The sequence below is a fragment of the Pseudophryne corroboree genome, chromosome 11 (genome assembly GCF_028390025.1).
Source record: "Pseudophryne corroboree isolate aPseCor3 chromosome 11, aPseCor3.hap2, whole genome shotgun sequence".
NCBI classification, from domain to species: domain Eukaryota; kingdom Metazoa; phylum Chordata; class Amphibia; order Anura; family Myobatrachidae; genus Pseudophryne; species Pseudophryne corroboree.
Window position 1 is genome coordinate 295,371,760 of NC_086454.1, and position 13,739 is coordinate 295,385,498.

Here is a 13,739-nt window from a genome sequence, read left to right on the forward strand (position 1 = left end):
GATACAAAAATGGCCGCCATCTTCACATGAAGGTAAATAAAAATAAAGTAATGTGGTTTCTGACTACTAACTTACAGGGGTCATCATACACAAAAAATAACATTGTTAACAAATGGTCAAGCAACCAATTAATTTAATTCTGGACCATTTGATACGGATTGACCCACAAGATTTATTTTATTTACTAACAAATATCTGGCATGCATTTACTAAGTGGACACTCAGTAGGTCAGCATCAATAATGTTGACACCAGAATATCGAATATTATAATGTCAACATGGACAAATTGTCGACATGTGACACATTAACAACATTAAAATGTCAGGGTTAGATGTTGACATTGTGTTGACATGATGAACATGTTGACATGTACTCTGTTGACGTTTAGTACATGAAGTTGAAGGTAGACACTAGCAATGCATTGCATGGAGCTAGCCACACCCCACAGCACAGGCCACACCCCTGTGCAGACCACGCCCCTGCAGTGCTGGTCACACCCCCTATGGCAATACACAATAGGCCTTTCATGAATTTTATCTCCAGGCCCACGCTGACCTTAATCCGGTACTGAGGTCACTCACACACACAGCACTGTAGTTATTTGCTACACATATAATTAGGCGTTATGGCAGATGAAATGTAATGAGATAAGCGTAGACAGTAGGGAATAGTATACACTGAGAGGGAATGGACATAGGAATTCCAGCTGACAGAAAGGCGATGTATAAATTCTTGGGATGCACATGGAGTATAAATACGCTCACATACCTCATTACTACAGTTATAGTGATAAATTATAAAGAATGGTCAGAACAAAAAAAAGTTTTATTTTAAGTCAACAATTCACAAAATATATTCAAAGATCAATAAAAATTGGAGAGCAGCCATGAGCCTGACTGCCGACACCATTGTTACATCATAGATGCTTCCATGGTAACTCCCAGCTCACTGCATCAACTGCCGTGTTCAAGGGTTTGAAGCTCACTAGTTATTTGGACTAGATAACTGCCGACATGCCGTCCAGGTTTTGCCAGTTTTTTAGCTGCTTTTGCTGCTGTTTTCGCCCTATGAAAAAATCTAAACCTGTAAAGGTAATATTATTATTTCTATTTATATTCTTAATATTATTACCATCTATTTTCCCTATATTTGTATAGTGCCAGTATTATTTATTTATACACTTCACACAGCGCTGTACAGAGAATATATGAATAGGCGAGTGGATGAAGGCGTTATGTAACATTTTTCAGGGTTTTTTTTATTTTTTTTATGAATGAAGGTGAATTAGGGATTATAGTAACAATGTTACTATGGCCTTTATTTATTGTTCCTCTCTGCCTCTCCCCTCTGACTGCCATTACATTTTATTGTGATGACATCATTTTCATCAGCAATTTAATTTATTATATAGATTTACATCTGTTCCTATACCATTGGGGGAGCTGCATCAAAGCTTGGAGAAAGATAAGGTGTAACTAATCAGTCAGCTCCTAACTGCCATGTTACAGGACATGTTTGAAAAATGACAGTTAGGAGCTGATTGGTTGGTAGTTTATCTCTCTCCCCTTTATTAGTCTCTAAGGATTAGTACATCTGCCTCTAAGTGTTGCAATTTTGGCCCCATTAACAATTAATTATATTTCCAACATAATTTAATAAATATGAAATGCTCTGTTAATATAATTAAATTGGATCCATCGTATACTCAACAATAATCAGTAAGCATTTACTATAAAAACAAAAACCTGTTAATAAATGAATATATTATGTACTCCATAATGCTTTTACAGATGTAATTGTTTAAAGCTGTATAGCAGTGGTGGGGAACCTTTTTTCTAGCCAGGGCCATTTGGATATTTATAAAATCCTTTGGGGGCCATACAAAAATTATCAACTTAAAAATGAGCCTGCCCCCAGTAGATATGCCCCCAGTCAGTAGTTATGCCCCCAGTAGATATACCCCCAGTCGTTATGGCCCAGTAGATATGCCCCCAGTAAGTATTCCTCCCGTCACTTGTTATGCCCCATTAGATATGCCACCAGTCAGTTGTTATGCCCAATTAGATATGCCCCCTAGTAGCGACGCTTACACACACATTAAAAGAAAAAAAAAACACAATACTTACCAGCCCCGCTCCTGCTTCCAGACCATTGCCTTCCGCCTGGACGCTCGCTCCTCAGAACTATGGGAGAGAAGTCATGACATCTCTCCCATAACACCGCACAGCAGCACACGCACACTGCCAGAGCCGGAAGCCGGAGCTCAGGAGTGAGCTCCTGCTTCCGGCTGCTACTGTGGGTAAGAAGCCAGGCGCCCACTAGTAACAAAATCTCAGCAGGCGCCCGGCTAGGTGAGTCTGGCCGGGCCGGATCAAGTGGCTCTGCGGGCCTTATACGGCTCTCGGGCCTGAGGTTCCCCACCCCTGCTGTATAGTATCAAACACCTGAATAGGTAAATGCAGAACACAGCTTTTTCATGTGAGCAGCATCTTCCATTGCTTTTATGGAAGCTATAGTAGACCAGAGGTTCTCAAACGCAGCCCTCAAGGCACTGACAGTCCAGGTTTTAGGTATATTCATGGTTTCAGCACAGATGGTTACATGAAAATGACTGAGGTGCTAGTTAAGTCACCTGTGGCCAAGCATGCATATACTTAAAAAGTGGACCGTTGGTGTGCCTTGAGGGCCGCATCTGAGAACCTCTGCTATAGACTATCCCTAAATAAGAAATGGAAAATTATAGCAAGTCAGTGTCCAACTAACTCCATCAGTCTCACGGGGTGTGGTATGGCTGACCGATGGTCTCCTGAACGCCGGTCAGCATACCGATGCCAGGATCCCGGCAGCAGACCAACGCCGGGATCCCAGCGGGGAGGGGCGAGTGCAGCAAGCCCCTTGCAGGCTCGGTGGTGACCTGCGGTTGCCACGGGTTCTATTCCCACTCTATGGTTGTCGTGGGTACCCACAAGAAGAAATAGTCCCTGTTGGTCAGCATGCCAATCGTCGGGATAGTGAGGGGGCGGGATTTTGGGGGAGGTCATGTGACCATTGGTCTGCTGACCGCCGGTCACAAGAATACCACCCATCTCAAGGGCACCAGTCTGATTTCTAATGCAGCATGCTAAGATCTACAATTAAAATAATTATATTTATAGAAGAAAAAAAACAACCTCTTGCTTTAAACAGAATGTACACTATATTTAGGCTTCCCATACTATCCCTTTACACTGGGACACGCATGAATTACACAGGTTCTGTGGCTGGCTGACTTTAATCCTGCATTTCATCTGGCTTTTATCAGCCGCAGAACCTGTGTAATCCATGAGTGGCCCGATGTAAAGGGATAGTATGGTGAGCCTAACCCTAGTAGTCATCTTTTGCAGAGTTTTGTTTTGGGATTTTTTAACGCCATATATTTATATATTTCAGCACAAGACTTTTTCCTTGGTGCCCGTTTATGAAACCTCTTCTGAGTTTGGAGTCTGTTGCTGGTTATTCTATGCTACGTTTTCACAATTTGTAATGTTTTTAGCAGGTTAGAGCGCAGGAGGTTAAGGCGCAGGAGGTTCCAGCGCTAGAAGTGAAAGAGCCGGAGCCCAAACCAATACCAGGTCTGTGCTTCTATACCATCTTTTATATATATGTTGCTTTACTCAGTGATAATAATGATAAAAGACGCGTACTTGGTGTTTTATCTGTTTAATCATTTTCTCCTCTGTTAGTTATGAAACTGATGGATCCATTTATTAAAGTGGAAGATGTCAGCCGGTGAGTGTTATTGTCACACACACCCAATGTATGATCAGTCACGTGTCACATACGTGTGCCTATACATGTGTAATATGTTTTATACGTTTCATTTTCTTACCAGTGTAGAAAACTCATATTTCTAACTAGCAATCCCAAATAGCTTCTTCTTCTTCCTCTTCTTCTTCATTCAGCTGAGCGGTGAGAGTGTTACTGTATGTCCCATCACTGTCTGCCCTCCCACACTCTCCTGTGCAGTCAGCGACCACTACTGTAATAATATAACCTCATATCTTCCTGTACAGCCACTACAGACCATTGTTTGGGCTTCGCCTTATATTTGAGTGTCCCTATGGCCCTAGTCACCCGATGGACACCAAGGAAAGGTCTGTTTTATTTTGCTATACTTTAAGGTCCACTTATCAAATTTGAGTGATAGAAAATCTAATGAGCTGCTTTCTGGGGGCCAGTCAGGGTCCTTCTGTGCACACATGACCCAGGTCACATGTATGTACAGCTGTGGAATCTTAGGGTGGGGTGTACTAAAGGAAAAAAGCAGTAAAACTCCTGTTTACGTGTGTTTTACCGCATTTTCAAATGTACTAAGACCTGGCTGCCACTTTTCTTTGCGGAAGGTATAGCCATCTTTCTATGGAGATACCCTATAGAAGCCTATGGACTTCTTACCGCATCCCATCGCACCCGCCGCCCAGCGCCACTCACGTCGACCCCCCCATACCTATATGCAGGCAGCTCCCGTCGTAGTCCCGAATCCCAGCCTACTCCTCCCCCAGGAACACAGCCTTCTGTATTTCCAGCTGCAGGGAAGAGGAGGAGGAGCCCGGGACTGACAGAAGATGTCGCCTCCCGGTGTTGGGAGGTGACAGAGACCCCTGGAGGCCCCCACACACCCAATCTATGCAGGGGGCCACTGCCATTGCATTGCATTACTAATGGCATATGTTAGTACATATGCGATCAGTGCAGACGATGGCCCTCAAAGATTATTAGTACATCCCGCCCCCAGTCTAAAGAGAATAGATGCTCTATGTTTATAATAATTATTTTGTGAGCACCTCATCTGCTATTACCACCTTGAGATGGGCAGTCTGTGCTACAGGTAACACCGCTGTCCTGCTATATATGTGCATCAAGTAGTGTCACCAGCTTTGCCAGGGGAAGTTATTGCAGGAGATCCCCCGGTGATGGTCAGCGTGGTGATACCAGGAGTTGGCCATCACAGGCTGCAGGGAATGGTACATAGGGAGATTCCCTAATCCGGCAACTGCTGTTTCTTTGATAAATCAGCTTGTTTCCCCATATAGATGTGTATAATGTAGGTGTAACATGTTGCTGCTGACAGTGACTGCTCCTTGAGCGGACTCTTTCTTTAGATTTAGTTATGTATTTGGTTATGGCGCTATTAGAAGGCATGTAATGCGCTGCTGTAGTTGTATTTATTGCCTCTAATCTGACTGTTATTCCCTCAGTGAGCATAAGACCGCAGCTCACCAGGGCCCCACCAAGATGCCAGGGTACTGCGAATGCTGCAGGTGCATCTACCCTGATCTGGAAGAAGTAAGTACTGAATGATGTATGTGCACTGCCTTAGTGTAGTAGGTATTAGTTACAATCCTGTGTAAGGAGCAGCGGATGACCTGGGGATCCTCACTTTGGGAGGGGGCAGCAAGGTAGGAGGTGCTCGGGAAGTGGGCGGCTGCGGGTGGCTGCTCACAGGACGAGGGGAAGAGTTGCCTACTTTACCAGGCATCCAGAACAGTAGGGAAGTATGGATGTCCTGCCTATTACTGTGTCTATTGGGCATGATAATTGTCTGCAGCGTTCAGAGTGCAGGGGCAAATGCAGGATTTCTAGATGGGGGTTTCCAAATGAAATAACAATCTCCCGTCTACGGAAAACTGGAGCAAGCGCAGTATGCGGGGGGAGCTGGAGAAGAACATAGTGGGGAAGAGTCTTTAGCCCTGAGCTTACTTATCTCAAAATTAAGGGTAGCTCTGAGAGATGTACCTTTGTTAAACTTAATTCAGACGGGCTGAAAAGTGGGTATTGGTGGGTGGGAGGGTCGGTGGTGGTGGGTATGAGAAGGTGTGGGGGGGGGAGCTGTAGGCTAAAATTTTGCAAATAATGCCGAGAAACCTTGTAATGGCCCTCAGTGCAGGGATCAGGGATGTGCATTACCTGGTATCACTGTGGTGGTTATTGGGTAACTCACATGTAAAGCTGTGTCCCTTACTTATGTATTTCCAGTTATTTATATAGTGCACACATATTCCACAGCACTTTACAGAGAATATTTGACTATTCAGATAAATCCCTGCCCCAGTAGTGCTTACAATCTATAATCCCTAACAGCATTATAGGCCTGGGTAAAGCAATGCACTGGGACCCCTACACACCCATTCACAGGAACCATTAAAAAGTTAGAACATGCACCTCCTACGGTCATGCAATGTCTGTCCACAAGCTTCCATACAGTAAATGGGCTGTCGGATCTCTGATTGGTGGATAGCACCAGCCATCCACCAATCAGCATGCTGCCTCAGGCTGGGAGGCAGGTAGAGAATGAGTCCTCTCTGGTCTGACTGTGTGACCACCACCTACCCCTGCTTGATGGCCCCTAGAATTGTGGGACCCAGGGCAGCTGCCCAGTGTGCCTATACATTAAGATGACCTGATCACATATACACACACATACACACTAGGGTTAATTTGTTTTGGTGGGAACCAATTAACCAACCAGTAAATATTTATTCGGAGGAAACCGGAATACCCGGTGGAAACCCACGCAAGCACGGGGAGAATATACAAACTCCACACAGTTAGGGCCATTATAAGTCTTTATCACATTCCTTTTACACCTTTTCACATTACTTTCTAAACACAAGGGACTTTTCTATCCTGTATAGTAAAAGGCTCAATTCAAGTGTTGTGCATGGCAGCGGCCACTAGATGGCGTCCGATGGAGGCGATCCAAGTGTCCCTCCACTCAGCACGCACAGCCGTCATTGCTGACATTACTGTGTTGTTGTTCTGTCATTTTGACGGGCTGGTAACTAGTTTAAAAATAAATAAATCGGTAGTGGGGACAGCTATGTGTATCTTTATGTTAACTTTATTCTAGAATGAACGGATGTAGTGACCAGAATAAAATTGTGCCCTAATCATTATACAGGTCCTGCACTTTCTAACTGACATTAATGTGTCTTCTGTTGGGGAAAATACAAATGAAGATCTTTATTCTCAGATGCACATTTCTTTCCTTTGTCTCCATATTGCAGCATCTTGAAAGCCCTCAGCACAAAAACGTTGTGGAGGGCCAAGATTACAAGGCCCTGGATGACCTTATTGCCACCCTGTGCGCGGACTGGGAGGAGCACTGAAGGTATCATGATTTCTGTATTTACTTTCACATTCTGTTATACTATTTACACAAAACAATATAAACTTCTATCTTATTAAGCTACTCATAGAGCAGGGTGTGTAATGCTGGGCACCAGTGTCGGACTGGGGCGTGAAGGGCCCACCGGGGAAATGCAGTGGTAGGGGCCCATTCTTAGATGCTTGGCTAATCATTAGTGCATGGTCTGGGCCCAATGATAAATAATATATATACAGGTTGAGTATCCCATATCCAAATATTCCGAAATACGGAATATTCCGAAATACGGAATTTTTTGAGTGAGACTGAGATAGTGAAACTTTTGTTTTCTGATGGCTCAATGTACTCAAACCTTGTTTAATACACAAAATAATAAAAAATATTGTATTAAATGACCTTCAGGCTGTGTGTATAAGGTGTATATGAAACATAAATGAATTGTGTGAATGTACACACATTTTGTTTAATGCACAAAGTTGTTAAAAATATTGGCTAAAATGACCTTCAGGCTGTGTGTATAAGGTGTATATGAACCATAAATGCATTCTGTGCTTAGACTTGGGTCCCATCACCATGATATCCCATTATGGTATGCAATTATTCCAAAATACGGAATAATCTGATATCCAAAATACCTATGGTCTCAAGCATTTTGGATAAGGGATACTCAACCTGTAGTAAATACGGCTAGTGCACACATGATAATGTACCAGATTCATAACAGCAATGCACTGTAGAAAATATACCATAGTCCTGTGTATAATGCAACATATGCAATTAATTTATAATTCAAGTGTACAATCTGGAAGATTCTAGAGGAGGGGGTGGGCCCCCCAGGCAGTGAGGCCCACCGAGGGTTTCCCCTGTACCACTGTGGGCCAGTCCGACCCTGCTGGGCACACACCTATACAATCCAGGATCTCGGATGGTGATCCTATCTTTGGCACTTCCCCATAATGACAGCGACACGCTTCTGTTATGAGAAACGGAGGCAGCCGCTGCCTCCTCCCCGCCTCCAAATGGCAGCAAACTGTCAATCACTTACAGTCTGACGCCTTACTGCATCCTACGTCACAGACCTGTTCTACACATGAGCAGTACGGGTCCGGTGCATGCTCAAATATTTTCCTCCCCTTTTTATTGTAGTATAAACACTGTATGAAATATATTTTATGAGACTGCGTTTTTATTAACAATTATTAGTATTCATATCTTAAGCCTTTAATCTATATTCATTTATATTGTTGTTCTAATTATAGATCAAAACACTTTCACCCAGCTCCTGTGTGTGCTGGACTGCTTGGGAGCCATTATCCGATATGCTCTGCTGTCACCTGCTGCGACTCCCGTATCTCCAGCCGGATATGAAAAACCTTATCCTTATGTACCACCAAAAAGCTCTGTGAGCATATCACTATCGCCATCTATCTTTAAAAAAAAAAAAAAAATAAATAAAAAAAAAAAATATATATATATATATATATATATATATATATATATATAGATTGTATGCAGCAGAGCTAGTGATCTATATACGGCTCCTTCTTGTTTATATTATGCAGGCACCATAATTGAGAAGGTCACCATATGAATTTTAATCTTACGCTTATGCAATAAACTGTCATTTATTTGCTTTCGGTTAGCATGGAAGTTCTGATTTTTTATGATATAAACATAGCACCAGGGGTCAGTACTCCTATATGTTTTTACTGAAGGATGCAGGGCCGGTTTCGGGGCTTCTTGCGCCCCGGGCGGAATTAGGGTCGTGGCTTCATACAGGAGGCGTGGCCAGTTACGCCCCCCTGTACTGTAGTAGGATGTGCGTTGCGCGATGACGTCATCACGCACCGCACAGCAAAGGTCCTCTCCACGAAGGAAAACTAGACGCTAAGCGTCTAGTTCACTTCGTGGAGAGGACCTTTGCTGTGCGGTGCGCGATGACGTCAACGCGCACCGCACATCATTACAGTTAAGGTCCTCTCCAGGAAGGGAAACTAGACGCGTAGCGTCTAGTTTCCCTTCACAGCGGTCAGCCCACGAAGGGAAACTAGACGCGTAGCGTCTAGTTTTCCTTCACAGGACAGCGGGCAGCGGCAGCGGGGGGCACCACAGCAGCAGCGGATCTTGCCATGGTGCGGCGCCCTCCGGATGGCGCCGGCGCCCTCCGGAAGGTGGCGCCCCGGGCAAAAGTCCTGCTTGCCTGTGGCAAGATCCGCTACTGGAAGGATGGTAACTCTAGGGCGGGCATTAGGGTAGTAGGGCCAATGTGCCGTGCTCTTTCACTATATCGCTACAGGAGGCATGAAGATCCAAAAGTGAGGTATTCAGAAAGCACGTTAGGGCCTCTCCCTTAACCAGTTCAACCAGTCCCACAATGTGGAGGTTGTTTCGTGTTAACGATTCTCCAAATCATCCAGTTTGTCATGACAGGCAAATGCTGCCTATGGCAATCCTCACGCTGTTGCTCGGGAGTGAACACATCCTGACATGTCTTAAGCTGGGTACACACTGGCCGATATATCAGCCGTTATATTGCCCTCCCAGTTAGTAACATCAGTCATGATGGATTGGGCAGTGTATATGCACAACACACTGCCCGATCCGGCTATAGATATATCTGCAGATCCATTGATCAGCAGATATATCTACCAGTGTGTTTCCAACTTAAGTGTGAGCTACTGGCACTGGGGGCAATGTCTAGTTACGACACTGGGTGAAGCCATGGCTGTTAAAGGGAAAGATGCTGCAGAGGTCAGCGTGGGCAAAGCAACAGCCTTTACCTCCAGCAGTGCGGGTGCCATTGCCATCTTGGAATCGCACCATACTCTCTCCAGGTGCTGGCACTGCTGCTTTCTGGGCATATGAGAGGGGAGAAACCTCTCCATGCACTCGGGTAAAGCTGGTGATGGTGGAGTTCCATGTCTAGGGACACACAGGAGGGCTGGTGGGGATGGATTAGCTGATGCGTCAGGAGTGCAGCATTAGGCAGAGGCCATCTCCGTCATTGCCAGACCTAATCTTATTATAGAGTAACACTAGTTACCAGACCGCCAAAATGACAGAACAACATTACAGTAATGTCAGTGCCGGCGGCTGTGTGCGTCCGAATGGAGCAACACTTGAATTGCTCCTTTAGATGCCATCTAGTGTCCGCTGGTCAGCAAAACACTTTAATTCCCCTCATAGAGGTGAGGAGCAGCGTTAGGCTTTTTTTTTTTTTTTTTACATTTGTTTATTAGGCAGATGAGATACAAACAGGAACATGCAATAGTAATGTGTCAGAATATTCTCACAAAATCATAAAGATACATTGAACATCCCCCTAGGGGTGATCAAAAACTTAAATAGTCAAAGCATTGTGAGCTTAATTACTATCTGGACAAACTTATACTCATCAATGTTTTAAGATATTATAAGACAGTATAGGAATAGAAAGCGCGGCAGAGGGCGAACGAGAAGAGAAGAGAGACAGGAAAACTAGATTAAAAACCAGAGGAGGGGAAGAAATGAAGTAATGGTGAAGGATGGGGTGACCCGGCCGGCCCCGCTCAAATGGAAAAAGACGTAAAAAAGGTATGTGAGAACGCACAATTGTTGAGAGCTTACGATAGGGCCAACCCCCCTTAACGGAAAGGTGGGGAGGTCTTGAAAAAGGACGTCCATGGTTCCCAGGTCCTAAGAAAGGCCTCCGAAGAGCCCTTTAAGATGCTAGTAATATGTTCCATAGTATAGATGTGCCATATCTTCTCTACAATTTCTCCCAGAGTGGGAGCCTCTGTGGATTTCCAGGCCGAAGCAACAGCACATCTGGCTGCCAGGACCATATGGGTGAACAATTTAGTCTGACATCGCGAGGCCCCAGGGAGGGATACGGAAAGAAGGAAGTGCTTGGGACACATGGGGATGGAAATCTCCAGGATCGAACTGAAGAGGGATCCCAGTTCCCTCCAGAGAGGGATTGGTCTAGGGCATTCCCACCAAATATGCAAAAACGTCCCATCCATTGTATTACATCTCCAGCAGAGTTGAGATGTGTCTGGGAACATCTTGGCAAGTCTGGTGGGAACATAATACCATCTATAGAAGAGCTTGTATGCATTTTCCTTTGCTCGGACTCAAATGGAGCTAGATGCTAGGCTAGTGTAGATATCTGTCCACTCCTCGGAATCAAATGTTTCCCCCAGATCCGATTCCCACGCCCTCTCATGAGGTTCCTTAACCGATTGTCCTGGGGGTACCAGTGATCTATAAATAGTGGAAATAAGTCCTTTAGTCGAGTTCGTGTTCAGTGCAAGAACTTCTAGAGAAGTTAACGGCCTATGGTTAATCTGTGTAAGAAGCGTGAAATGGAAATGTCGGATTTGCAGGTATTGGAAGAAGAGTGTATGAGGCAAAGCATATTTAGATTGTAATTCTGCAAAGGTTGGAAACAGAGAGTCTGAGGTCAGATCATTTAATAGTATAATCCCCTCCCTCCGCCACTGTGGCAAGGCATTAGGGTGACGGCCAGGCTGAAACAAGGGATTATCAAATATCAGGACCAGAGGACCAGGGGGCGGTGCCAAATGGAATTTACGATTAGCTGAATCCCAGACGTCTAGAGAATGGGAGACTACTGGGTGTGATTTAACGGAGCGTGAACGTGTTACAGAGGAAAGCCACAATAAAGAAGAGAGATAGTTCAAATTAAGAGAGTCGGCCTCAATTGAGACCCAAACCCTCTCAACTCTCGGAGTATTCCATTGAGTACATTGTGCTAGGGTGGCCGCTATATAATAGGCTTTGAAGTCTGGGACCCCCAATCCGCCCTCTGAAGTGTGTTTTTGCAGTGCAACACGTTTCACTCTGGGCTTCTTTTTGGACCAGATAAATTGGGACGTGGCGTGCTGAAGGTTTTTAAAGGCATAAGGTGGGACCCGAACAGGGAGAGTTTGTAACAATTAAAGGAGTCTGGGCAAAAGGTTCATTTTGACGCCGTTGATACGGCCGATCCAGGAGATATAATGGCTTCCCCAGTTTTCAAGGTCTCTTTGAAGTTGGGCGAGCAGTCTGGGGAAGTTGGCCTGAAAAAGATGAGAGTAATTTTTGGTTATAGCTACTCCCAGGTATGTAAGTTTCCTTACATTCCATCGAAAATTAAACCTATGTGTTAAACTATCTTTCATGTTTTGCGGAATATAAAAGTCTAAGACCTCAGTCTTATCAGTATTAATTCTATAGCCAGAGTGTGCACCAAACTCCTCTATTTCTCGAAAAAGATGGGGCAAAGAGTGTACCGGGTCGGAAATTGTAAGCAGCACGTCGAATGCCTTTTCGGCGTCTAAACCCAGGATCATAGCCGGCTTCTTTTGTTTGTGTATTTCATGTATCAGATCCACCGTTCTACGCGTGTTATCTAAGGCTTGGCGCCCAGGTATAAAACCAACTTGATCAGGATGGATCAATTGAGGGAGCAAGGGCCCCAGCCTTTTAGCCAGTAATTTTGCGTAGATCTTTATGTCAACATTTAAAAGTGATATGGGCCTATAATTGGTAACAAGCTCAGGATCTCGACCGCGCTTAGGAATCACAACTATATTTGCCAAAGAAGTCAAGGCATCAAAAGAAGCACCGCGCAATATATCGTTAAAAAATCTAGAGAGAAAGGGAGTGAGTACCGCCGCACACTTTTTATAGTATATGGGGGGAAAACCATCCGGGCCTGGGGCAGCTGACACCTTAAGATTCTTAATGACACTTAGAATTTCTATATCCATAAAGTCAGCGTTTAGGTCCAAGAGGTGCTGGTCAGAAACATGGGGGAGTATAACATTAGTGAAAAAAGAGGAAAGAGAAGGGGTATCCCGTATGTCGCGCTGGTGTGTGGTAGTAGGGAGATTATAAAGTGTTTCATAGTAGGTTTGAAATTCTCGAACAATTGTCTCTGGGTCATATGTAACGGTCCCCGTGTGATGAGACCTTAATTTGTTAATTAAGTTCGAGGCCTTTTTTTTCCGGAAGCTTATTGGCTAAAACAGAATCAGCTTTGTCCGCTTTATCGTAATATTTCTGTTGTAGTCGTCGTAAAATGAAGGCTGATCTGCGAGACAATATAGTATTGAGACTGCCTCTTAGCGTGTTTATTTGAGAAAGTAAGGTAGGGGAGGGGTGCAATTGATGTTCTAGCAATAGAGACGATATTTCGGTTTCTAGAGAAGAAATTTCACTTTGAGTCTGCTTTCGACGGTGAGATGCTGCACTAATGAGCTTACCTCTAATCGTGGCTTTATGAGCCTCCCAAACAATACTATTAGCAATCTCATCAGATACGTTAATCTCAAAGTATTCCGATATGGCGGATCTAACGTCTCGGAGAGTTGTCGGATCCAATAATAGGCTATCATCCAACCTCCAGGACCCAGACCTACCACTGGAGCTACAGAGATCAAACATGAGAATAGTTCCAGAGTGGTCTGTCCATGAGATAGGCTTTATACCTGCATGAGCAACCATCGGAGCTAGGGAACGAGAGACTAGTATCATATCAATTCTGGCATATACTTGGTAAGGGGTAGAGTAATGGGTATAGTCTCTAGCCATAGAATTTTTGAG

The 13,739-nt window shown here is 44.4% G+C and overlaps 1 protein-coding gene across 1 annotated transcript; it reads left to right on the top strand.

The window, feature by feature from the left end:
- The first annotated feature begins 3,529 nt into the window (after nucleotides 1-3,529).
- LOC134970187 (protein DBF4 homolog A-like) lies at nucleotides 3,530-8,584 on the top strand. Its single transcript, XM_063946207.1, has 6 exons — nucleotides 3,530-3,612; nucleotides 3,724-3,769; nucleotides 4,054-4,134; nucleotides 5,239-5,326; nucleotides 7,048-7,151; nucleotides 8,408-8,584. Exons 2-5 carry the CDS (start codon nucleotides 3,726-3,728, stop codon nucleotides 7,147-7,149), a joined length of 315 nt encoding a protein of 104 aa, XP_063802277.1. The 5' UTR covers nucleotides 3,530-3,612; nucleotides 3,724-3,725; the 3' UTR covers nucleotides 7,150-7,151; nucleotides 8,408-8,584.
- The last annotated feature ends 5,155 nt before the right edge of the window (nucleotides 8,585-13,739 follow it).

Bases quoted from the DNA above. Each gene is read 5' to 3' on its own strand.
- LOC134970187 (XM_063946207.1), top strand. From the start codon at position 3,726: ATGAAACTGATGGATCCATTTATTAAAGTGGAAGATGTCAGCCG. The intron at 3,770-4,053 runs GTGAGTGTTATT...CTTCCTGTACAG, and splicing joins AAAGTGGAAGATGTCAGCCG to CCACTACAGACCATTGTTTG. The intron at 5,327-7,047 runs GTAAGTACTGAA...TCCATATTGCAG, and splicing joins TCTACCCTGATCTGGAAGAA to CATCTTGAAAGCCCTCAGCA.